This window comes from Hirundo rustica, chromosome 5 (genome assembly GCF_015227805.2).
Source record: "Hirundo rustica isolate bHirRus1 chromosome 5, bHirRus1.pri.v3, whole genome shotgun sequence".
Taxonomy (NCBI): Eukaryota; Metazoa; Chordata; class Aves; order Passeriformes; family Hirundinidae; genus Hirundo; species Hirundo rustica.
Window position 1 is genome coordinate 56,834,552 of NC_053454.1, and position 25,086 is coordinate 56,859,637.

Below are 25,086 nucleotides of genomic sequence, written 5' to 3' on the forward strand. Positions count from 1 at the left end.
TTAGTAGATTGAGCATGCCAAATGTTCAGAAAGGATGGGGGAGGTTGGTTTGTTTTGGCAAGCACAAACCAAATCTTTTTCAGTGCCTGCTGCTTCAAAATGTGTCTGCCTTGGCTGATATTTATCTTCTGGTTGTCTTTCAGAATGCTCCAGGACGACCTGCAGCTCAGTGATAGTGAAGAGAGTGGTGACGACCAAGTCGGTTTTAGCTGTTTTTTACACTAGGCACACAGACTTCCCTTTAAACATCACCACTTGTTGCATTGTTCTGAGTTCTGAGCTAACCTTTCCTCCCCCTCTCCTCTTTGTTTTTGTGAACAAAACAGGTTGTTGAAAAGTCACCTTCTTCACTTGCTCCTCCAAGGTACAGGTTTGTTCCCAAACGACTAGCTAGACCACATAAGGAGAAAAACATAACTGCTTTTTATATGTGGGGTAGGAGGGTAAGGGTTCCTGATTTCTCTTGTAGCTACAGACTTTGGTTTCTGGCTGCTCTTGAAAGTCAGCTTTAGTTGTGTGGGGTTTTCAGGAAAGCTCCAATTAGAAATGAATAATCCAGGCATGCTGGATTTTGCCTATGAACCAGAACTGTATTTCCTCAACTGCCCCTTTCTCTTCTCCTCCTCCCCTCCACCAGTGTGCCTGTATACCACACTTCAGCTAATGGGATTTTCAGTGTAGTGGTGATGGGTGAGATGTGAGTCCAGTTTTAGCTCAGAAGGAAGCCCAAAACAGCCAAGTGGGTAAAGAACAGGAAACAGTTAGGAAGACTCATTGAGGCTGTTTCAGAACCTCTTGATAAGGAAGCTGATTGTAAGCAGTTCCTGCCATGTATTGTTAGTCAGAAGCAATATGCAAGGTAGGCTGGGCAGCCACATGCCAGCATTTGAGGAAGAAAGATGGAAAACCTCAACATTTTTTCCTATAGGAGACCACTGACAGTTTGTTTTTTTTTTTTGTTTTTTTTTTTTTTTGCTTGATATGTAGCACAAGAGTGGTCTACAAAGTCAGACTTGCAGAGGAGCACACCAGTACTTGGCATGATCTGTGTCTCTGCAAACTCTTAAAATAGGAGTGTTCTCATGATATCAGTCTCAGATCAGCAAGGAGCTTGCCTCCAACTTTTACAAATGTGTTGATACTGATGTGGGGAAACCAAAGTAGAAAAAATAAATTAAAATATCTACATTTTAATTTTGTAAGCCCATTTCAAAAGAGAAACACCGCATAAAAGGGACAACTCTTCCTCAATTCCAACCAATCCATTGTCAGTGTGGAGAAAAAGCTTTTTGTCAGAGCAGGGTGTTGTAAGAAATGCTGCTGCCTGAGTGGCTGTTTATAAAGCGCTTACAGCAGCATGACCAAATAACACAGATTAAGTGAAAACTTAAGGGGAAGAACAGATAGAGCAGAAATCACCCTGAAATATATGTTCCTGCCTTGTTCACTTTGATTGTAAGTTTTTCATTTTGAGAGTTGGGTTTTTCAGAAAAGCACTGGGCAGTTTCAGTGCTTCTTAAACTTTGGTTGGCGAAACGCAGCTCCGCATTGTAGCAGTGGCATCCTGCCTACGTATTTGACTGGGTTGGAGTTGAAGGTTTTATTATTTCCAGCAATTTTGTATTCTGGTGTTTTATTTTTTAAGTATGCCAATGTATTTTTCTGGCCTTCTCCCCTCTCATCTCAGTGCCAAAACATGGGGTTTCAGTTTTATTTTTGAATACTGCCCTGACAATATAATAAGTAAGTAACCTTCAGCTACACTGCTTTCTAATTTTATCTCATGGTGGCCTTGCAGTTCCTTCCAGTCCCAGCCCAAGTGTGTGGCATCAGCACATTCCAGCAGCTCGGAGTCAGGGAGCACCAGTGAGTCAGACAGTTCCTCAGACTCGGAGACAGAGAGCCACTCGAGTGACAGCGAAGTGAACGATCCTGCAAGAGCACCAGCACCTGAGGTGAATGCAAATAGAAGGCAGAGGCTGCTTACACGGCCCCTTGCCTCACACTCTGCTGTCTCAGTGCAGGAGACCTGAAACACTGTCATTGTTCAGGTGTCCCCTTGACATCTTTGCTGCATCACTCGATTTTTCTTGCCCTTTGCTTCCCTTCTAGACTTTGTCAGCCTTATTTACCCTTAGTACCGACATAATTAGACTTTCAGATGCTCGACCTGGAATTGTTCTCCTGTGTCCTTTGGCATAGCTGTCTGGCTCTCCTGGAGGAATCAGTGCCTTCACTGGGGAGACGAGAGAAGGCACAGATGGAATGCACAGCTGGGCTGTGTGGGGCCCACCTCTGCCTGTGCAGGATTTCTGAGTGCCTTTATGGGCAGAGTCAGGGTGAGACCAGTTTCCTGGTCATTTAAAGGGAGCTGCTGCCTCCCTGCAGCTGTTGTGCCTGAGTGCCAGATTCAGGTTCTCCCAGGTTGCAGCTGAAGGGATCAGACCTGCAGGAAGGGCTGGAATATGCTTAGTCTTGCTGCTGTTGAATTTGGCTTGGATACTGCTTCACTGGCGTTTCTGAGGCTCTTACTGGGGAAAGCAGACAAACGGAACTTGGTGCCTTAAACTTTCATAATTGTGAGACAATGCATTTTAAAAAAAATCTGCAGAAGTGCATGGACGTGTCCCATGCTTTCAAACAGTTCTTCCAGCTTGCAAAACATTTTCAGGCCACTGGGAAGTACATGGCTGTGTCTGCAGACCACAGCCAATGCAAAACAATCCACTGGCAGTTTCAAGGTATTCTTACAAAGCCCCTTGTAATTTATTTTTCTTCCCCTGCCTCAGTTCTAGTTCTCTTCCTTTGCACCTTAGAAGTGCATGAACAGGGAGAAGCCAAAAACAAGCTTTGAGGCAGCCTATCTTTCCATCCCACTCTAATATTCTTTGCCCTCCAGCAGTTCAATTACAGATTTTTCCCACTGCAATATGGTGTCTTGGAAGGAAGATGTTATACCTCTATTCTGCCTGGTTTGACCTGAAAATTCTAATGAAGCCCTAGCTACCTGCCATTGATCTTTTTGTCCTTTCATTCAGCCAACTGTTCATCCACGATGCTCTGGAGCAAGTTAGTGCACATGGCCTGTTTGTTTGTAGTCAGTACTTCACATGCAAAAGCAAACACTTTGAGACCTCTAGGCAACAGTCCCTGGGCTCTGGTAAGCTGTGCTAGGATGGAAAGAGCCCATAAAGGCCTCGGTTTTGAATCCTCCCATTCTCTTTTTGTCTGCAGCCCGAGCCACCAACTTCTAATAAGTGGCAGCTCGACAACTGGCTGACCAAGGTGAACCCACCAGCAGTGCCAACAGAGAGCCTCAGTGACACTGTCCGTGGGGATGGACGTGAGGAGGGCAAGAAGCAGGAGCGGGGCGTCAGCAGCAATTCCTCCCAGCAGCAGGCCGAGCTGAGGGAGCCTCCTCACAAGAGCCAGGTGGCCAGGGCTCCTCAGGAGGTTCCTGTCCCGACCAAACGCAGCTGCCAGAAGCCTCCAGCACACGCCGAGGAGCCCTCGCCCAGGCAGACCGTGGGGATCAAAAGGCCCAGCAAGCCCCTGGTGCACGAGGGGCCCAGGAGAGGCCTGAAGGTGGAGAGTGAGCCTGGTCCTTTGGAGGTCACAGACCCATCTTTCAGGGACAAGCCAAAAGTCAAAAAAACAGTGAAGACAAAATCCAGTGACAGCAAAGATCTGAAACCAGGACCTCAAGAGCCCCCTGAGAAAAAAAAGGGCAAGGGCTCCCACCAGGCCAACGCCAAACCCTTCTTGGACCCCAGGCCCATGGGGGATGCCCAGGCACGTGATGCTCTCAGTCCCCTTCCTCAGGGCCAGGGCACAACTCCCATCAGGACCAGCAGCCACAGGCCTCAGGATTTGCACAAGGAGAAATTGCCCTTGCCTCTCGGGGAGAAGTTGCTCTCACCGGTGAGGGATCCCCCGGCCCGTGAGCGCCTCGTGGTGAAAATAGAACTCTGTCACCTGGAAAAGGTCCCGCAGCCCCCCCGGAAAAATGGGCACCCGGGGAAAGCAGAGAGCAAGGGCCTTCCTGGTGCGAGGAAGCAGGACTTGAAGAGGAAAGCCACGGACACTCCTGAGGAGCCCCTTGCAAAGAAGAAGGTGAGAGGTGGAGTGGGAGGTGGGTTTGCACAAGGACCAAGGTGGTGATTGAAAAGCCTGTGTGGACTTCCCACTTTATAGGTTGGGAGTAGAGCCATTATCCTTCTACAAAGCTGTTATCAAGGAGAATGTGAATCAAAACTGTCTGCAGATGTTTCTTGTTGGTCACAAATCCCCTCCTGAGCAAATGAAAAGCCCTGTAAGCTGTCTAACATGCTTTGGTATTTCAGAATGTATTTTTGCTCTGTTTTCTTGAAGTCCCGGTTTTCTCAGACAATAAAACCAGTTGTAGAAGTCGCTTTCCCTTGAGTTACAAGACAGCTCTTTATTTAACTGAGGTGATGGTTGCTCACAAGTGTTCTTTTTGAAAAGCTGACTCCCAAAGGGGACTATGAATATACCTCCAGCCAGCTGGGTCAGCTGCACAAAGAGCTGGCTGCAGGCCTTGTGGGGAATGGGTATTCCCTCTGGATATTTCAGTCCCTGACTCCCGTTTTGGTCCCCCACAGAGCAGGTGGCTCAGCACGGGTGGGTGAATAACCTTGGTTTGGGTTTAATTTAGTTTTGCCATTTTATTAATTACCTGTAGTTGTGAAGGAGAATTGAGAAGAGCGGAGAAATGGTGAAGGAACTTGAGAGACCCCAGAAATTCTTGCTCTTGCAGAGCAGTGGGAGAAAGGGAAACAGGCAGCCAATCTGACACAATTTTTCCTGTTGTCTGAGACACGGGAGAGGAGCTATTTAATGTTAGACATGTCTCCCCTTGCAATCTCAGTGCCTGACTGCAGGGAAGCCCCCCCAGAGCCTGGCTGTCAGTTCTGTCAGTGCCCCTGGGGCCCCAGGCCTCACGGCAGCCAGCTGGGTCAGGTACAGCTGTCAGAAATCTTTTGTGGCAGAGCGGAATCTGAAAAACACTGCAAGGATGTGATCTCAGTGCTGGAGCCTTGTCCTGAGCACCTTGCCAGAGGCAGACTCTGTGTCACAGAGTGACACAAAGCTGGCTGTGTCCCAGGCATGAGTACAGACTGGGAGAAGAACTCCCTGAGAGCATGCCGGCGGAGAAGGACCTGGAGGTTCTGCTGGATGAGGGGCTGGACGTGACCCAAGAGTGTGTGCTTGGAGCCCAGAAAGCCAAATGTGTCCTGGGCTGCCTCCAAACATGCATTGTCAGGAGGCTGAGGGAAGGGATTCTGCCACTCTACTCCACTCTGATGAGACCCCTCCTGCAGTGCTGCATCCAGCTCTGGGCTCCCTGGATTACCGGTGCTTTAAAAATGTCTCCTACATCAGCATTTTTGTGATAAAAACCAACGCCCCCCCCCCACATGTGGAGTATCTGTGTGATCTAACTCATATGCAAGTGTCTTGCTTTTGATTACTGTTAGCAGCAACAGGTATAGCAGTTCCATCCCTGCCACTACAAAGCAATGAATCTATCCAAGCAAAATTAGATGAAATGTCATTTTACGTTACTTGTAAATGAGCTTGCAATGTGTATAAAGTTTTGTTTGTGGTTTTTTTTGTTTTTGTTTTTGTTTTTAACCAGAATCATTCAAACTTAGCTGTGTTGGTCTGTATTTATGTGTACTTTGAAAACCTAAGTGATTTTATTTTTCCTTTTTTTTTTTCTTCCTATTAGAGGGGAGAGAAAGAGGAGACTGATCGGAAGAAAATAAAATCAGAAAAGGAAACAAAATCATTGCAAACTTCAGCTAACAAAGACTCCAGTAAATTGAAGTGAGTATACAGCAGTGAAGGATGTATAAATCCAAGTCTCTCCTAAACAGCTTAGATCAAGGAAGTGTATCTCCTGTCCTTATACTCATGAGTTTGCTTCTAACATAACGGTCCTTCTGAAATCTAATCTACAGCAGATTTTCCCTTACCTCCTTGAAGCAACCAGTCCAGAAAGCAGCTCTGTAAGTGTGGGTGGGTAAGGGCAGGGATCATTTCCCTTCCCCACTAAAGTCATCCTGTTGTCTTTGTCTTTTTTTCCTAAGTGGCCCAATGGACACAAAACGAATGTGCCTTTTGAGTCCTGACCGTCTGGAATTTCAGGTGGCATTTGTGACCAGGGATTCCTTCTTTTTCCCAGCACAGCATTTGCAGTGCTTCTGGTAGCTCTGCTGGAGCTTCCCCTGTAATTTGCATACCAGAGCGCTGCCAGCACTCCGGCTAGGCCTTTGCTCCAGTGAGTGCTTCCAACTGGGCAGTGCTCCCGGGAGGGGAGACTCATGCCTCAGTCATGGGCTACTGCATTTTGTTCCTGCTTGCTTGTGGCTTGGATTTGAGGTGTGGCCTGGATTGGTATGTAGTGTTGACGTTTGTGTCCTGACAATAGGAGTAAACTGCTTTTCTGAAGAGAAAACACTGATGCACTCTGGAAGCACTGAGGAATTGGGACTAACATTTAGTTGGGTGAAGGGATATTTGAACTGTGCTAGTAAGGCAAGAGCTTTAATTCTGGGGCTTATTCCTCTGTTTTTCCCAGGGAAAGTGAGCACCTGTTTTACTCATGTTCTGGCTTTTGGAGCTGGAAGGATGGGATGCATTTTTGGGGAGAGGGTCCACTTGGTGATGATTCTGTGCTCTGTGGAGCATCAGCTATGCCAAGATGGAGAAGCTTGGGAGCATGTGTGTGATGTGAGTAGGGACCAAACCATGGGAAAAGTGCATGGTGGAAGAGGGGAGAGGATTGTCCCATGCACAGGAGAATGAGGCAGGATGTGCACACTCACACCTCAGTCTCCTCAATGGGTTAAACTTCATTTTCTCCTCTTCTGATGTAGCAGTCCATGAGCTGGGATTCCCTGCTCAGTGTTTTCTTGGAAACTTTGAGAAACTGAATAAAAATATGTAAACGAGCAGTGGTGAAACAAAGTTTAGAACTATTTGGTGCTATTTAGAGCTGTCAGAGTTCCTTGCTCATCCTAACTTCAGATGATCAGTAATCTAATGTTATTAAATGTGATAATCTCTGCCATTTAAAAGCATAACAATTTAAGTCTCTCTCAATTATGTGAGTGTTGTCTAGTTGATCTGACAAGTCTTAAAAGTGGAACTCAGTTTAATTCTGTCAAAGCACATACTGGATCAAGTGTGAGTATCTCTGACCACAGAAAATACCATCTACCGAAAGGGGAAGAGGCAGGCAGTGCTGCAGTCTGTTTCCCTTGTTGGGAAATTGATAGTTCCCAGGGATTTTAGTCACTGTAATCACCTCCCTTACTGAGTGAAAAAAAGGCTGTATTGGAGACATGCTTTTTTGGCAATGTCCTGATGTTCTGGTTACAAGTGTTTGCTCTAAGGACAAGTTCTGAGTCTTATTCCTCCTCGAAAAGCGGCTTGGTTGTATGTTGATGGTAGGTGAAGGTTTGCTGTCTAAAGCACAATGAAGCCCTTGAAGTTTCGTTTTGCTTTTGTTGAATTCTTTGTATTATTAACAAGTCATCTTACACTTCCAGAGGAGTTTAAACAGAATTGGCACATGATGTAACTAAGTTTGTAAAAAATCCCTACATTCTTTGTACACCATATTCATGAATTTGCTTCCCATCTCCAGAGCATCAAAAGCTTCATCTGAAACCCAGAAGAAAGATGTGCTCCTGCCACTGCCAGCCATGTCTGCTGCACAACCTGCACCAAAGTCAGCCAAGATGACCCAAAAGAGACCCAAAAATGAGACTGATGAGCTGCCTGCCATGGATAACCCTGTCAGGAACAAGAGCAACAACAAGGATCCTTTGTTTGCCAAGCACAGGAAAGTGGAGGGAAATCACACAGAACTGTCGAAGGGCATCAAAGTAGGTATCCAGGATAACTGGTGGGATGTTTCTTCCAACATGGGTGCTATGTGATTCTCTTCAGAAACATACTTTGTAAACACCAAAGGCATGACAATCATGTTTATGCTAATCACCATTTCAGATTGTAGGCAACTGCAAGTACAGTACTCGTGTATTGGTGTCAAAATAAGTGTGCTTATAAAAAGAAAGAGTGGATTGCTTAAGAGTAAGAAAACAAGCAACCTGTGGCATTGACTACAACCCAGCTATAAGCTTTTATAGTTTGTTTACAAAATGGTTCACGATCCTTGCAGCTGGTTCTTTGCATTTCTGGGTTACAAAATTCGAATGCGTGGCTGTTTACTGGAGGCTCGGGTGTGTGGTCTGGGATGTTGCTCTGTGTGTTAAGACAGACTGTGGACACTGTATTAGCTGGCTCTACCTGCTTGCTTTTTCCTTTTCCCTGTAGTTAGTAATGGGGAATCAGCAATTGTTGTGTGGCTAAGGTGGAAATAAGTGTGACTAGACCTCACCATTCTGCCTTGGCTAGAGCACATGAAAACTGCTGCTTGCAGCCACACTGCTCTCATAGTCATTGTGCAAGGAAACCTGCTGCTGAATTTCTCTGAGCCTGGGAGAAGTTTGAATGGTGTTAGGCATGACAAGCAGTCAGGTGAGAAGCAAGCAGGCGTTGCTGGGGAAGAGAGCCTGGAGAATAGACTATGCTTGGGACAGATAAATATTTTCACTTGAAATGTAGGAAAGCCAGGCTTTGGAATTTGTTCAGGCATATCTCTCTAACCAGCTTTATCTCTGTCCTTTTCCAGGGATCTGCAGGTGATGTCACAAAGCCTTTCCCAGTGCCTTCTTTGCCAAATGGTACCTCTAAGCCAAGGAGACCTCTGCTCAAGTTTGAAAAGTAAGTTTTTGTTTGATACCCCTCATCCTTACTTTCTGAAGACATGAAGCCATCCTGGCTTTTGCTTTTTCATGAGCACTTCTCTGGGAGGAAAGAGAGGGGGAAAGATGTGGGAGATCTGCACTGTACTGCCTTCTCATGCCTACCCACTACAAAGTAAAGGTTTACAAGAAAGCAGAGTTTTACAACAGTTTTGGTTTGAGGGAAGTTAATCTGGAAATTAGGGACTTCAATATGTAAGGAGCTCTCTCCTGTAAGCAGGTAACTTGAATGCAGGTTTTGGTCTCAGATAGGGGTGTGGTTGCTGCCAAATTTGCTTGCAATTAAAATGTATTTATGGGTCTGTAACTGAGGAGTGATAGATGTTGTAACTATTTTTCCATGGGAATGAGAAAATGAACTTGCTTCCATAGAAGCCCAACCTCCGGTGGTTTTTTATTTCTAAGTGTAAGTTTCAATATTATTCCAACATACATTTTTTACTAAATCAATCAATCAATCCATAGCATCCTCTAGATAAGAAAGTAAAACAGATAATTATCCTACCCTTTTTCATCTGTTTTTCTTCTCTGTCCCCAAATCAGGCAGCATTCAAAGGAATACTACATTGAACAGGCCCAGAGGCTGAAGCACAAAGCTGATGCAATGGTAGGTCTTGAATGGACCTGGAAATGTTGGCCAGCTCCTGCACTCAGCCCTGCTACCTGTGTGTGGGAATGAGGTTCACTGGCTACTATGATTTCCATACTCTGTGCATGGAGTGTGTTCAGTCATGTATTGGGAGGCTGTCTTCATTTGCCAGATGTTCAGATGTTTCTCTTTGATGCAAACACATCTAGAGAATGGGATCCAGAGCTGGCGTTGTCGGGGGTTAGCTTTGCAGAGCTATAAAAGCATCCTTGGAAAACAGATGGAACAGTTAGCTTTAAGACAATTTAAAAAGTCAGAAAAGGCAGGAGCCTGGCAGTTACTGAGTTGCTGGTGACCGAGACTTGGAAGTGGCCTTGGCAGGTCTGATTTTCTCTGTTCCATGCAGTTTAACAGTGTGCACAAGGGGACATATTGCTTTGCTAATTATGGCAGATAATTAGCTCAGGTAATGTCCATTTGCTGCTGTCTGTTTAACCGTGAAAATGAAGGGAGGGAATACTGCTGTGGGAAATGCCCCTGTGCCTCACAGAATGCAAGCCTCCAACACCAGACAGCAGTATCTAAAAAAAAATTGAAGATAATAAATTACTCAAGGAAACCATTGAGCAAGGGGAGCCAAATGGAGCACACAAAGCTGATGGCTGGGATCACATTAAGGGTTCTGCTGAGAACCCTCTAATTTTCACCCAGAGGCCAGACTGAAATATTTTTCTTTCTTCAAATCCTGCCTAACTAGGAAGAAAAGAGAATGCAAGTATGCTTGTGAGAAGTGTGTTTGGTCTTCGTTAAAAAATGAGATTTTTTTTTCCCAATAGACTGACAAGACTGGAAAGGCCTTTCAGTACCTGGAGGCTGCCCTTTTATTTATTGAATACGGGATTGCCTTGGAATCAGATGTGCTGGAACCAAAATCAGCTTACAGCATACTCAGTGACACCATAGTTCTCATCAAGTAAGTGGCTTTCAGAGGGTGATGGGTTGGCATGTTTGGAGGGGAGGGCATTTTGGCACACAGTCCTCTGCTCGAGATCTTACGAAGCTCTTTCTGCCAGGACTAAGGACTCAGGGCAGGTTTCCTGACTTTTCCAAGTGTTTTTAAGATAAAGGCATGCACTGTTTTTTAATAAACTGTGGGGCTTCAGAGTGCTCTGGTGGCTGACAAGGTCCTGTTTATTTTGTTTCCCTAGATTCATTATGACTTTGAAACCATTTGCAGACTCCTCAGTCTCTTCACACGGAAAAATCTTTGCTGTGTTACGGTGAGTAACTGTGCTTCTGTTCCTTTGTGCATTGCTTTGAAACTTGATAGAGGGAAAGATCCATTGCTTCCAGGGGTGAAGGAATGAGTTAAATGGGAGTTAGAGTTCTGCAAGAAAAAAAATACTTAAAGGAGCAGAAAAAACCACAATATAAAAACCAAAATGAGTTGAAGCATCTCTAAAGTGAGCTGGGAGATCACAAGGGACCACATGTAGAAGGCTCAGGCTTTAAAATTTGATCTACTGGTAACTTGAGAGCACATAAGGGCTTTCACCTGAGGTGAAAGAATGTGATTTGGCTGCCCATGTTTGAGCTGTGTAACTGAAGTTGTAGCTGAACGTGGATGAGGCACTTCTGGATGGGGGCTTACTCAGCCTTTGGCACCTCTGAGAACCTGGGCACCTGTTTGAATGAAAGACCAGAGCAGGCGTTTCCTTGTTTCTTGCTCTCCCTTGTGAGGTTGTTTTGTTTTGTTTTGTTTTGTTTTGTTTTGTTTTTCCCCCACAAAGTCTTTTTTTATCATGATCAGGAGGAGGAGAAATTTTGAGCTTTCTTGACTTTCCAGTAGAGTTGAGGTGTGCCAGCCTCCATCCCACAAGGCTGATGAGGGCTGGGCACAAACCCTGACACTCGGGTGTGTTTCTGTCCACAGCATGCGCTGCCAGTCCATTCTGCACATGGCAATGTTTGGTTACAAAAAGGACACTGCCATGAGGTATTCCAGACTCCTGAATGACCACTTCAAGGTAGGGCACAGGTATCACTGAGCCGCCAGCTGGATGGCTGTGGTAGTTACCAATGTCAGCTGAACAGTCCAGAACTAACGAGACTTTTGTTCCTTGCTGCAGAGTAACTTCAGAGTAATACAAGCACCTTCTCCGGGTGTTGCAAGGTAAGATTTAAAAATTTGTTGTGAGGTGTTGTCTGTGTTTCAGTGACAATGAGTAAGAGCTTTTCTGTGTTCTGTGGTCATTTCATGTGGCAGATGGCTACCAGGCCATCTTTCAAAATCCACGGCCAAGCGAAGGTTGTTTGGATTTTGCCAGCGGTGCTGATTCTGTTACATTTTTTGGCCACCTTGCACAGGATAGTTCATTGAGAAGTAAATGGACTCTTGAGAGCAGTGGTGGAAGCCCTGTCATACCAGTGACTAAAATGAGGTTGGTTGAAGTGGTAGGGGTGTGATGGGCCAGGCTGTGTCTGGAAGGTGGCCGGCTGGCCACATTTAGCTGCCCTGGGTCTATAAATAAGTGTGTGTAGGCTGACCTGGTGCTCTGAGGAGCTGCCAGAAGCTCCAGCCTCCACAGGAGGGGAGTTTCAGTGCGCCTGATTTGGAAGGCATTAGGGAAAACACTTGGGTGACCTGGTGAAGACTTTCACAAGTAGGTGTAGATTTTGGAAGATGGATGGGTGGCCCTTTTTGATGCCCGGTCCCACATTTTCTGTTGTTGAGGAGAGTCCTTAACAATCACTTCCAAAACTTTGGCCTTGCCCTCCAAGTACAATTGCTTGTGCTGTAGCTGAACACATGTCACTTTTCAGCGCTCCACTCCATGCTGCAGGCTTGGGTGACACCGGATAGCTCCTGGCATGAGGCAGCCTTGGGGAAAGATGTTTAGCTCTGAAGTTGAATGTTGATGATGGTGTTTCTTTTCTGCTGCAGAAGCACAGGCTTGCCTTCTCCTCTTTCTCCAATACCCTCTCCTGCTGGATCTGTGAGTTCTCAGCCGGGATCAAATGATAGCAACGGCGTTGGCCACAACAGCATTGGCAACAGCACTGGCTCTACTGTCACTGTCCCTTGTCATATCTCCAGTGTCACCTCTTCCTATGTCAACATCACCTCCTATATCCTCCATGCATATGAAATTTGGGAAAAGGCTGATGCACTGGCCAGAAAAAATAAAGGTAAGTTTTTGCCTTTTGTCTTCTCTGTCTCGTGTCTCATGGTTATGTGTGTATTTGCTTCAATCCTGACACTCAGTGCAGCAAGCACCATACCTAAAGGTCAAACCACGAAATATGTTGAATATCTCTGCCAGGCCGTATTGGCAGAGAAACTTAATGGTGATATATGGACGAGTGTTCCCATGAAAAGGTTTTCTTGGCATCCTTAAATGTCCAAGAGCTAAGGGATGAGGGTGTGGAGTGCAGGAAACCAGCCAACTTGCTTCGTGGTAACACAAGAACTGTAAGGGCTTTGGGGTTTTCTGTATTCCCCTTTGGGATACTGAGCTTTTCTGAGTTGGTTCACTTTGTTTAAATATATAATTCTGGCCTGTAGCCTTGTGTTTTAGTTTCTGTCAAATCTCCAGGTCATTTTGTCTTGAAAATGGTGAAGCTGGCTTCTCTGCCTAACAGAGAAGCTGAGCAGCACTTGAATTTGAGTCCTTGCTGGGCACGTGCCCAGTATTTGCAGCAGTAATTCCTAGAATTGCTGCAACTTTTTTTTTTTTTTTCTATTTTACAGTTTTGTTGTTAAAACTGTCGTATTGTCCTTTGGTGCAAGCAGTGGTGAAAACACAAAAGCCACAGGGTGGGTGCAGTCCAGCCTGTGACCTGCCATCCCACGTGGCCTCAGCAGTGCTGTTTTCCATACAACACAAAGTTCTGTGAGCCGGTGTGGGTGAAGAGATGCATTGTCATGACTTGTTGGCAAACTTGCAAAAGAAAATAAGCACAATGTGCCTGGCTGGATTGTTGGAAGGCTGTAAAGATCCTCACACTAATGAGGCGGTTGCTGAAAATCAAAAGGCTTTCCAAGTCACCTTTGAATAAAAAACTGGTTGTTGGCTGTCCTCTGAGCAACTGCACTCGCAGCAGCAGTTCATGTGTGGCATTTTTGATTCTGTCCTCAAAAGGCTGTCACATAGAAGCAGTGGATGCTGCTAATAAGCCAGAAGAGTGAGTCATGGAGGAAAATGTGTGGCAGGGCAGCCTGAGCACAACCTTGCATCAGTCAAGACGTGCTCTGTATGGCTGGTCCTGATGTGGGGGGATGGTGACTGGGGTACTGAATACTCTCTAGGGAGTGGATCTGTGCAGGAGACCAGCAAATACTCAGGTAGGCTTGGTGGTGGTGTCACTGCTCAGGACAGTTGGAGGCATTTCAGAACTGGAACTTACTGATGATCAGTGTAACATACGAAGAGGTACAGAGAGTGAAAACACAAAATGAATAAAAAAGGCCACATCCTTTTATGCAATTTATAGGGCATAGGAAGAGGAAGAAGGAGATCTTGATAGCCTTTAGCTATCAAGATCTTATAAGCAGGGCAGTCCTAAGCTAAAGGAAAGCAGTGAGCTGTAACTGATGTCCAAGACACTGGTGCAGAGCTGAAGTGTCTTCTGGAGGGGCCACTGACAGGTCCCAGCTCCTCACTGTAGTTCAGAGCAGAACTGTGGATCTCCAGGCTGTAACAGGTTGTCTTCAGCCTCTGATCTCCCCCTGCAAGGACAAGCTGAGGTTGTAGGCATGGATGTGAAGTCCTTCTCCTTTCACATGATGCTGTGCTGACAGATCAGGTTATCTTCTGTTTGCTCAGACAGGGGCTTTGAATTCCTTCTATTCCCCATGGAGGGTATGGATTCTGTAAACAAAAGCAGGAAAATCAGATGGAATGTGTTCTTGGCTTCTGCACTGGCGAGTATTAGAAGGGAAGTGTTGTGCACTCTGCTTCTGAAGAGCTCCTTGCAAAGCCAAGCAGAAGTTTTCTGCCTCTAGCTTCAATCTTTGGGTGTCAAAAAGGAGAGCTGAGAATGACCAGTTTCTGAAAAGGTATTTAGCAACACGTTCGAGCTGAGGAGGGGGGGACTGGGCCCATGTCAGTGTGAGGCAGGTGATGAAGGAATGTCTTGGAAAGGTGACTGCAAAGGAATAGGTGTGAGAATTTCCCACATGGTCACCTGCACAGATGATTGCCAGCACAGAGCAGGGCTTGCAGCCTGCCAGCCCCTCACAGCAGGGTCGGGTGTGCTGCAAGAGCCACCCCCTGTGTGGGAGGAGGAGCAGGATGCCTGGAGTAGTTGGTGGTGGGATGGGGGGAATGGGAAATCTGCCTGACACGCTCAGCTATAAGCAATCCAAACCAGAGCTGTATAGCCTGGCAAACTACACACATAGGGAAATCCTGATGTCTCCAAGGTTTGAGAATGCATGAAGGAAAGGGACCACAGCTGTGTGTGCTTCTGGGTGCTGCTCAGGAAGACACTCAAATTTGTCCTGTTTAGAATTTGGTGGAAGCTTGAAGCAGGGACTGTGGTACCAACACCCAAACTTTTGCCCCCCTATCGCAGAGTCTTTGTGCCCTTTAAAGTCAGGACATGAGGAGGTGGCTCAGTGTGTGGAAATGTGTTTTCTTGTCCCCTGCATTGCCTGCTGTGCTTGTCACCCTTCCCAGCCCTGTGACACTGCTGAGCTGTCTGCACTGTTTTATCAGGACTGGCCAGCTGTGTGCTGCTGATGTCACTCCTTGCCTGTCAGGTGTGCCTGGTGTATGAAACCAATTAAATTTTCTCTCTCTCTCTCTTTTTCCCTAGAGTTTTTTGCAGAACTCAGCAGAGCGACGAGCACTCTGGCACTGACCAGTAGCCTGACAGACCTGGTACACTACATCAGACAGGGATTACAGTGGCTCAGACTGGAAGCAAATATGCCTTAACTGGTTCTCCAGGTGGTTAAATACCTTGAAGTTTTTTTGCACTTTTGAAGCCTCAGAAACAGTTTAATTTTTTTTTTTTTAATTGTTCAATACAAAGCACCTGCAAGGGAGAGTATTTTAAATAAAGTTGGAAGTTATCTGGTTACACTGGAAAACCCTTGAACTGTGTTTTTCTAGAGTAGCACTTTGCTACCTTGAAAAAGAAGAGACAGAGGATGGCACCTTCCTTTAAAACGATGAAGTGCAATGAATTGTCTGAATAGCCCGATGTATTGATGGTCTATAAACATTTCTGTCACAAATAACCAGCAGGACAATAATTGCACATGATGCTGACAAGAAGGAAATCTGCCTCCAGAGGTGGTTATGCAACATCCCACAGTCTGCAGCAGCTGTGTGCCCAGACAACATGCCAGAGAAGTTGTTTTTGCAAGCACAGATGCAATCTTTGGTGTCTTCGTTCCTCAGAGAGCAAGTAGCAACCTCATCAAGCACCAAACAGCATTATGTTACAGAAGAAACAGCAAAGGGATCTGCTCTGCCTGCTTTCCAACCTCATCCCCCTGCCTTTGTCAGCCAGCTGACATAACTGAGGAAGCCACTGCCTTCAGTGCTGCAAGTTTCCTTTTCAAGTCATCACTGCTTTGGTCCTCCTTGCTGTGCAGTCCATGCTCCAGGCACTCCAGCTGTGTTTCTGAGGGGCTGGCTCAGCTTTAGCCTTGTGAGCAAAACAGAGTTGGGGTGGTGAAGTGACGTGGTGTGTTTGGAGCAGCTCTGCCTCTCTGATGAGAGATGTCACCATGAGGAATCTTTGTTGGGCTGATTTTTGTCATTTTGGTGGCTGGGGGTGGAAGGCTGCACTGGTTCACTGTGATTGCTTGGACATTGTTCTAAGAGCTTCCATGGGATGGAATTGCTTCTGGTTAAGGAGGGATTAAGTGGATGAAAGGGGAACATAAGATAAATTGCATTTGGATATTTGCCTGCAGCCATTGAGGGTCTTGGTGAATATCTAAGAGCAGGATTTGAACCAAAGTAGGGTCTTCATGTGGGAGACAACTCATGTGCTCCCTCAGCCATGCTCTATAGGATGGACCTAGTGACTTAGAAACCTGTCAAGGGAACAAGAAAGGGAAAAACGAGCTGTTTCCAAGCATTATTTTCCTCGTCACAGTGTCAGTGAAGGCAGCACCCATGGCATTTGTGAATTCAGTGAGATGACACCCTTCTCTACCCAAAGATTCCCTGTGGTGTGACAGCAGCATCCTGCCGTCCCCATCCGTAATAGTGTGCCTTAGCCTGCCAGTCCCCCCTCACATCCCTGGCCCTCTCCCTGACAGACCCATGGGACTGGTGAAGAGAAGGATGGTATCCCAAAATAATCATGTTTACAAGAAAGAATTATCTCCCTTTTCCACATAATTTCACCATTAGGGAGGAACAGGTCTGCAGATGTGCAGAAGTACTTCCCCTTGTAAAATACCTGCTCATGGGTTTTAGGCTCATGAAAATAGGCAAATAAATATCAGCAAAAGGTTTGCATTTCCAAAAGTAGTTTCTGTAGAAATGGCCCCTGCCACGGGGAAGCCTGGGCTTTTCTTGGTTCTGGGAGGAGGTGATGGGAGCGCGCTGGTCCCGAGCACAAGGGAGTTCTCCTGTCACCCTCCCTGGCCGTGCAGGACCACCAGGATCATGGCTGGGCCTTTCTGTACCTTGAAGGGATTGGCCTTTTATGTTCACTTTGTTAAAAGCCTAAGAACATTTCAGGGATGAGCTGAAGGAAGACCCATGTCCCCCCTCCCCATTTTACCTATCAAGCTTTGCTTGCACTCCTCCCCCTGGAGCAGCAGGGACAGAGAAGGGCTCAGCATTAACTGGTTTGTTCTCAGGAAGTGTGGGGATGGGCGGCCAGCCTGGAGGCTGATGTGCACTTTGGAACTGGATCCCAGACTGGTGGATCGATGCCACCTTTGGACTTTGTCCTCAGACAAAGCTATTTCTAGCATCACCAGCTGAGGAGGAGGAGGAGGAAAGACAAAATCTTTACTGAACCTGGAAACCACTGTGGCAGCCTGCAGGACCTGTGGCAGAGTGCTAGGGGAAAGCCTAAGGGGCAGGCAGCAGGGACAGGGGTGTGCTGGTACTTTTCCTTCTGTGTGCATCCATGTCCCTCCCTGCTGCCAGGAGAGGTGCTGGCTGCTGTGCAGAAGTGGTTGTGTGAGGGCTGCTCCCATTCCCAGGACAAACTCCCCTGGGAGTCCCCCTGTGCCGGGAAGAGCACGGCCAGCAGTTTGTGTCACAGGCGTGTGGCGGCTCTTTGGGGGCTCTCAGTTGGAAAGCAATCTGTGGAAGCATCGCTCCCAAGCTCTGCAGCAGGAAGCTAGGTTTTGTTTCAGGACACAGAGAAAGACTGTTCAAATAATAGGACATTTTAAGAAAAGCCATCGTATTTTTTCAACCTTGAGCCAGGTCAGAGGCCTGCAGAGGGTTAGGAAGGAAGCTCATCATTTTCACCTGGGCCTATTCAGGCCTTTAAAACAAACAAACAAAAAATAAATAAATAACAGCAGAAATTGAAATGTAGCAGTGGAGGAAATAGCATTTGCCATTACGAAGCAAACCATTAGTCCAAGGAAAACCAGGGGTGATTGTTTAATCCCAGAAAGAAAGGAGGCAGCTATGGTGGCAAAGCAGCATCATTTCCACGCAATATTTATTTAAAAGAAATAATAATACATGTGTTGAAATTGTCAAATGTTCTATTTTTAAGATGCCATTTATTTAATAGTTGAAAACCCCGCTTACACGGAGATAGATATCTCTTCTGTAACTGAAAGTCAAAGTCTGACGGCGATGCCCTTGTTTTTGGTTTTGTCCCCTCCCCTCCCTCTTGGTTTCCACGATAAATCTGTACATCTTATTTTGGGGATGTATGTCCCTCTTGTATATAACCTTTTTCTGCCCTGTGTGTGATGGAATTTCTGAGATGGTTGATTCATATGGGGGAAATAAACAATAAATGAATGTTTGTTATGAGGTGTTTCAAGAGTCCTTGTGTTCTCAGCTTCTTGCAGAGAGATTCTGGCGTAGCTTTTCTCTGAATGGCCTTAGTGTTTCCCTTCTGAATGAGGTTTAGGTATGAATTTCTGTACAAGAAGTCTCTTGTTCCCTTTGCTGCCCTGTTTGTTCCCCCTTTCCTTAATGACCAGAAGTGGTGCAAATGTAGAGGCTCAGAGTGGCAGGAGCGTCACGACTTGGGACACGCTCCTCCTACCCTCCCAAATCCGATGCAGGGAAGGCTGTTCTGGGCCAGCTGCTGAAGCCAGCAGAGCCTGGCTCTGAGCACCCCCTGACAGGAACATCCCACAGGTCTGTTTCAGGCAGTCCAGGGTAAATTAGAAAACCAGGAGACGAGGCCCAGAAGTGGCGGCTGAAGGGTCCCGCTCCGTGTTTGCCACCAAGGTGTTGTAGGGTTTGTGGATTGGTTTCTGAAGGGCTGTGAGGAGGATTTCCCTCAGGATGTCACACCATGTGGCAGCAGTGGTTGTGCAAGGGGATCTCTGCTTCAGCCTTGCACTTTTTGTTGGAGACTTTTCCCACTTTTTGTTTTCTGTCAGGCAACGCAGCTGTTCCTTGGAAGAATGGCTTTGGCATCTCTGTTGGGATATGATTTGTGTGCGTGATTCAGGTCTATTCTGCAACAAGAGTTGCCCCCGGGATGTTTGCTAATGATGGATGTGGTTTTCTCATGCACTGTGTAAATTGTAGAGGATGCTGACACCCGGTTTAACACCCTCTGGAAATGCTGCTGTTACAGGTGCTGTGCACTGTGCACTCCTGCATTGTGGGCAGGGCAGGGGCAGAGCAGGGAGGAGGGTTCATTTTGGGGTTGGGATGGAAATGGGGGTGTACATGCCAGCAGGGAGGATGTGGGGCTGTGGCAAGTCTTGGCTGCCCTGCTTGGCTTTCTGCCCAGGGCAGTGGCCCCCCTGGGCTAACACAGCCAAAAATATTTTCCAATAATACTTTGTTGTAGTTTCTTTAATTATTGAGTGTTTATTACCCAAACTTAATTTTGCAACCCTGTTTAATTTATTTTGAGATTTGTTACTGATTATAGATGAGCTTGCATTCTGTCTTTGGCTTGGCTTATCCTTTTCAAAGACAAATGTCATTTTTGGCAAAACAGCTGAGTTAAAGTCGATTGCACTTTCTCAGCCCTGTGCCGCTCTCCAAACGCTAACATAGGCCCTTGGCAGCCTGTGCTTTCCTTACATTAATGGCAGTTTCAGCAACCCCTGTCCCAGAAAACCAACACTGTTCCTGGGCTATCATCAACCTTTCTGAATGTGTTTCCATAACCTTTGTGTCCTGAAAATTGTGCACATTAAAAGAGCAGTGAGCACTCAGTGCTGCTTTGTGATGTATTTTGTCAAGGTTTGGGGTTCCCAGAGTTCCCGCTGGGTTTTCCTCCTCTCCTGCTCAGTATTGCTGAGGTTAAGGGGTTTTTTGGGTCTAGCCCTTCAAGTTGCAGCATTGAGGCCACGTTTTACGCTGTCAGATGTATTTGCAAAACTTGTAGATTGTTTAGTGAGATCTTAGTTTTACTGCTGGCCAGTGGCGTATGAAGTAATACCTGTAAATGGAAAAAATAGTTCCACTTTTTTTTTTTTTTTTCTTTTTCTTTTTCTTTTTTTTTTTTTTTTTTACCCCTCCAGTTTCCAAGTAATAAAATGCATCTGGTTTTCACTTGTTCCATGTGGGGTTTTCCCCAGATGCCTGCTGGGGAAAGCTACAGCTGTGGTAAATTCAAGTCTTTGTTTAAATTTTCATTTGAAAGAATCAGAAAACGCTGTCAGCTTAACAACTGTGAAGGAGTACTTACTTAGACAATGTTGTGCCTTGGCAGTCATTGGAATCTTTTGGACCAGGGAGGTTGTGGGCAAAAGGTAGCTGGTCTCCAGCCCAGGACATGAAATACTGTGCAGGCAGATCAGACCTTGGGGGGCATTAGGGGAGTAAATCTTGCAGTCAATGCACAAAATCTTTTCTAAGATTTTTCTCCCACACAGCTGGGAGAAATGAGCCTTTCACTTTGATTATATTCAGTGCTAAGTGGAATAGGAAGCTGAGGGCAGGTAGTAGATTAGACTAAACAGTCTGTCTGAGGTGAAAGGGGAAGAGAAACCTGCAGATCATGGGCACAGCGTTTATTTTAGCACACTAAACCTGTCTCTTGACAGCCAGTGGGTTTTCTGTGATGATTACTAAACGAGAGGCAAACAGTTCATTGTATTTCTGTAGCTGGTGGAGGAGAAGAATCACTCCAGAGGCATTACTTCCCCCTGCTGATATTCTGTATAAGGGCAAGATTTTCCCTGGAAAACAGAAGATCCCACACCGCAATTTGGTAGCTGACACAGCACAGTTCAGACTCGGTCCTGGTGCATCCCTGTTCCTCTGCAGTGATTCCTTGGCACTGAGTGGGACAGAACATGCACCACAACTGCGCAATGACTGGTGGCAACTGGAAAATGGCAAACTTGTTTGCATGAACATTGGTAAAGAAATAAATGTACAATTTTTTATATCTTTTTTTTAAGTGCTCCAAGGGCAAATTGGTTCTAACAAATTCAGCAGTACGCATGGGAAAATGGGACACAAGAGCTTATATCCTTTAAAACACAAATGTATGTTTAAAGATGAGGAAGTAGAAAATTCTATAATAAAACTAAAAAAAAAGTGAAATTAAATTAAACCTCTGAATTTATTTCTACAGTGACTGTAGAAGTTCAGGCTTGGGAAACTGGGTAAGGTGGAAGGAGGCTGGACAGTAGCTCTTGTCTTGGATGAGGGCAGGCAGCAAAATGTGCTGTTACTGTTGTGATTGAAAACTTTCCTAAACAGGAATTTAGGAAGGGATTCCCTCTTTTCACAGAAAATTTTAGGACATAGAGTTGCAGTGTAGCAATCAAATGTGAAAGAATATTGTGCAGCTGATAGGTAGTTAGAGCAGCAGCGCTGCAGCAATCTGCTCTCATGACAAAAATCATCTGGTAATTATTTTTCATGGAGGTGAACAAATCTCACTGATTCATTCATCAAATCAGGAGTTCTTAGAATTTATGATTTGTATCTTTTCAATGATGTGTTGATTTTTTTTTTTTTTTTTTAGATTGTGTCTCTTTGAGATGATTTAATACCACATTCATTCACCATCCGATGGGCAGAAGTCTTCTCGCATTAATTCTTTCAGGAATCAGCTGTACTTTGAAAGAAATGTAAAGAATCTGTGAATCATAGAGATGAGCTGGCCTGCTGTGTCGTTTTGCTGGCTACAACACTCCAATGTCAGTTTGTTTTTCTCATCCCATTAATCCCATTAACTGATAATTTACATGTGAAATTCTTGTTGCAGAGGCCCCGCTCCAGGAGTTCTCCTGTCTGGATGGGCAAAGAGCCTCCCTGAGTTTCCATCACTGTTCAAAACGTGCAATTTAATTTCTTGCCACCTTTATTTCATTGAATGCCTGAGCCTGCAGCCTTCGGACAAAGCTGCACAACTGCACAGTCCGGCCCTGGTAGCTGAGGGCTCCTGGAATGGCTCCTTCTCAGCTGCTGGGCAGGGAACGGGCCTCGGTGACATTCCTTGTCAGAAAGGCTGTCTGTGCAAGGCAGTTCCCTGCTTGTCTGAAAGGCAGGGAAAGGGCAGGCACTGATGTCTCCTCTCCCTTCCATCCCTGTAGATCAACAGGAACAGCTTCAAATCCCAATTCTTACTACCGCCTCTGCAAGTTGCGAGTAAGAAGCTGTCTCTCCAGGGAGACTGCAGGTAAGGCTGGAGCTGCTGGGAGAGGCTGAGCTGAGGAGAGCCTTGTCTGCAGAGGGTGTGAGGTGAGAGCTGCTGGGATGGGAGCTTACCCTGAGTGAGGTAACTCCTGAGCCCAGAATCAGCTGCTCCTACAGCTGAGCTGTGGCAGCCAGGGACTCCAGGGAAAGATGGAAAATCCCAGATTGCAGAAGTGAAGCCAAAGCTATTGATTTCTTCTTATTATTTTCATTATTATTTTCAGTTTTAATAATCTAATGTCTTCTGTAACTGTACATCGAGGTGTCTCTTAAAATAATTCAATGTATGCAAAGACATCAAATTCTGCCCTTAGCAATTTGATGTCATTAGGGACAACAGCATTGAAAGGAAGGGAAGCGCTTGAGAGGATGCATAAGGTTTAACTTTTCCAAGCAGCTTCCATGTTCTATTAGAGCAGCTGTTTGACAGGGGCTTGGAGAAGAAAGGCAGAAAGAAGAGGAATCAAGTTAAGTCCAGTGAAATGATGCAGAAATCACTTTGGCTATATACAGAACTGTAAAAAAACAGGGGAGAGTCTTCGGAAGAGAAGCTGCTGGTGTTTGCCATGTCTGTTTTCCTGAAGCCTGCACCTTAGGGTTGGCATTTGAGTAAATACTACCCCATGGATCAGGAGGCACTGTTGTCTCACCTGGGGTTAGGAGCAGGTGTGGACAGTTCCTTGTACTGCCAGGTGTCCACTTCCTTTAGGGAATCTCTTGATTCATCTGTGCCCAAGTGTGTGAAACAGAGCCTGGCTCACCAGGGTACAGTGCATGTCGATTAGCAGCAGCAGCTCATGATCAGGAGGGGATGCACTGTCTCCTCCAGGAAGGCTGACTTTGTTTCATCCTCCAGGTGCCATCAGGGGTTTATTTGTGGTATTTCTGCAAATGCTCTGCTGTGTAGTGCTAATCTTTCCTCTTTCTTTTTTGAGATGCAGTCTTGAGCATTTCAATGGAATTTGATGCTGTGATCATTATTTTAAGAGCTTAGCAATTACAGAAATTGTCATCTGCTACCTCTTTAGCAGCCAAACCATTTCAGTCCAGGTCCAACAAATGCAGATAAGAATCAGTATGGTAGGGCAAAGGCTCAGCTGCCCTTCTGATTAGATTCTGCTTGGCTTAACAGGGAGAGGAAGGTTTTAATCCAAATCATCCTCACCAATGGTCTCAGGCTACAGTATACAGGTTCCTCAGTTTCGCATTGTGTTTTGCTAAAATATCACAAATTTCTAGAGAGGAATGAAATGTTCTCCCTGCAGATTCCAGGGTGCTTTTTCCAGGTTCTAGGCCACATTACAGTGGCCTAGAGACAAGAGAGACAAGCCCCAAGCAGTGATACCAAACTGTTTTCTCCTCACACCAGCTCACCTGTCCCTGCAAATGTCATGATCTTACTGAAAAAGCTAGAGGGCTTTTTAAAAGAAATATTTTCTATTGGCTTTGAGCTTAGGTTGGTTTGCATAAGAAATTACTTCAAGGCCCTGAATGAACCTTAGGGGTTCCTGTTCTTCAAAAGGGAGTTACACAAATCAAGATTCTGTCTGCTCCCATGCTGATTTTCTTCCTCCTCTTCTTGCCCCTGCAAAACATGTGTTCTCTAGTTTACCTAAAGGAGAAAAATTGCATTTTCTTTCAGTTGTACAAACTGACAAAGCAGCACTCTGCATCTTCCCCTGACCACTGGGCAAGAAGAAAGATTTCTGGCACCCAGAGTCGTGATGTTCCCACTGGTTCACGCAGCAGTGTACAGGGCAGGCTTTCATTTGTTGCTTTTCTGGCACATGCATGTTCTCTCTTGGCTGGCTCAGCAATATTTAGCAATTGTTCCTTGCTTACGTGGAAATAGTTCTTGGATTAGAATTCGGTCTCTCTGTGCAGTTAATTTGTTGAAGTATGTGGTAAAAGAAATGTTATTTTGCCCTTAATCATTGTTAACAGAAACATAACCATAACCAAACTCTCTTGGATATACATATGATTTTCAATATAATGTGCAACAAAAGGCATTGTATTGAAAATTTCTATTGAGTGTCAATGGTTTTAGTTACAACCTATAAAATTACACTTAATGAATCCCACAATGTTTCACTTACCAGTGTCTCTGTCTGTTACAAATGCTGAACTGGGAACTGCCAAAGCAGTGACTCTCATCATAATAATAATAAAAGGCTTCATTGCAATCGTTCCACATAATCCTCCGTAACTTGCTGTTTCCAAGTTTGTGATCCTTTGATGATTATTTGGCTACAAAATGAAAGCCCTGTCTCCAGACAACGAAGGAAAGGAAGGTTGTCCTGGACCATTTGAAGTCTGAGAATAGTTGATTCTTTCATTGTTTCCAGCTAGACTTGAAAAGCATCAAAAAGATTTTTGCAGGACTAGCTTAGAGTAAAGGCTTCTTTCTGACTCGTAGCACAGGCAGGGACCACAAAGAAGGTATTATCTTTAGGAGTCAATGACACAGTAATTAAAGCAAACTACAGATTGTTTCATGCAACAGGGACAGGGAGTGGAGACCTCTTTCAATATGGAAACAACTCCTATATGTACAAGCCAGAAAGCTGGAATTCACTTTAAAACAAAGTTCTCTCTTTACTGGAAATTTCAGTTTATTCTTACTCCTTTACACCTGTTCTGGAAATCAGCAGGCACCCAGAGTGCCATTAATGGCTGCACCTGATTTCCTTCAGGAAGCTGTCCCTAATTACCCAGATGGGAGCACTAAGACACAACAGAGTAAAAGAGATTAAAAACATTTTCAGCTTAGTTCTCTATTTGAATTAACTCCATTGGAATGAATTTTCCCTGCTCTTGGGATCTGAGGTGAGTGTTTTAGTGTATA

General features: G+C 45.5%; 1 protein-coding gene across 1 annotated transcript in view; it reads left to right on the forward strand.

Moving 5' to 3' along the window:
* AFF1 (ALF transcription elongation factor 1) overlaps positions 1-18,435 on the forward strand; it is a 67,143-nt gene extending 48,708 nt beyond the window's left edge. Inside the window, exons 8-21 of the mRNA XM_040063950.2 lie at positions 144-198; positions 327-364; positions 1,799-1,955; positions 3,235-4,113; positions 5,753-5,850; positions 7,676-7,916; positions 8,726-8,817; positions 9,402-9,465; positions 10,284-10,420; positions 10,656-10,727; positions 11,381-11,474; positions 11,577-11,620; positions 12,392-12,636; positions 15,268-18,435. Coding sequence (XP_039919884.1) covers positions 144-198; positions 327-364; positions 1,799-1,955; positions 3,235-4,113; positions 5,753-5,850; positions 7,676-7,916; positions 8,726-8,817; positions 9,402-9,465; positions 10,284-10,420; positions 10,656-10,727; positions 11,381-11,474; positions 11,577-11,620; positions 12,392-12,636; positions 15,268-15,389 — 2,338 coding nt within the window. The 3' untranslated portion in view covers positions 15,390-18,435. The remainder of the gene's footprint in view (positions 1-143; positions 199-326; positions 365-1,798; positions 1,956-3,234; positions 4,114-5,752; positions 5,851-7,675; positions 7,917-8,725; positions 8,818-9,401; positions 9,466-10,283; positions 10,421-10,655; positions 10,728-11,380; positions 11,475-11,576; positions 11,621-12,391; positions 12,637-15,267) is intronic.
* Positions 18,436-25,086: the final 6,651 nt, after the last annotated feature.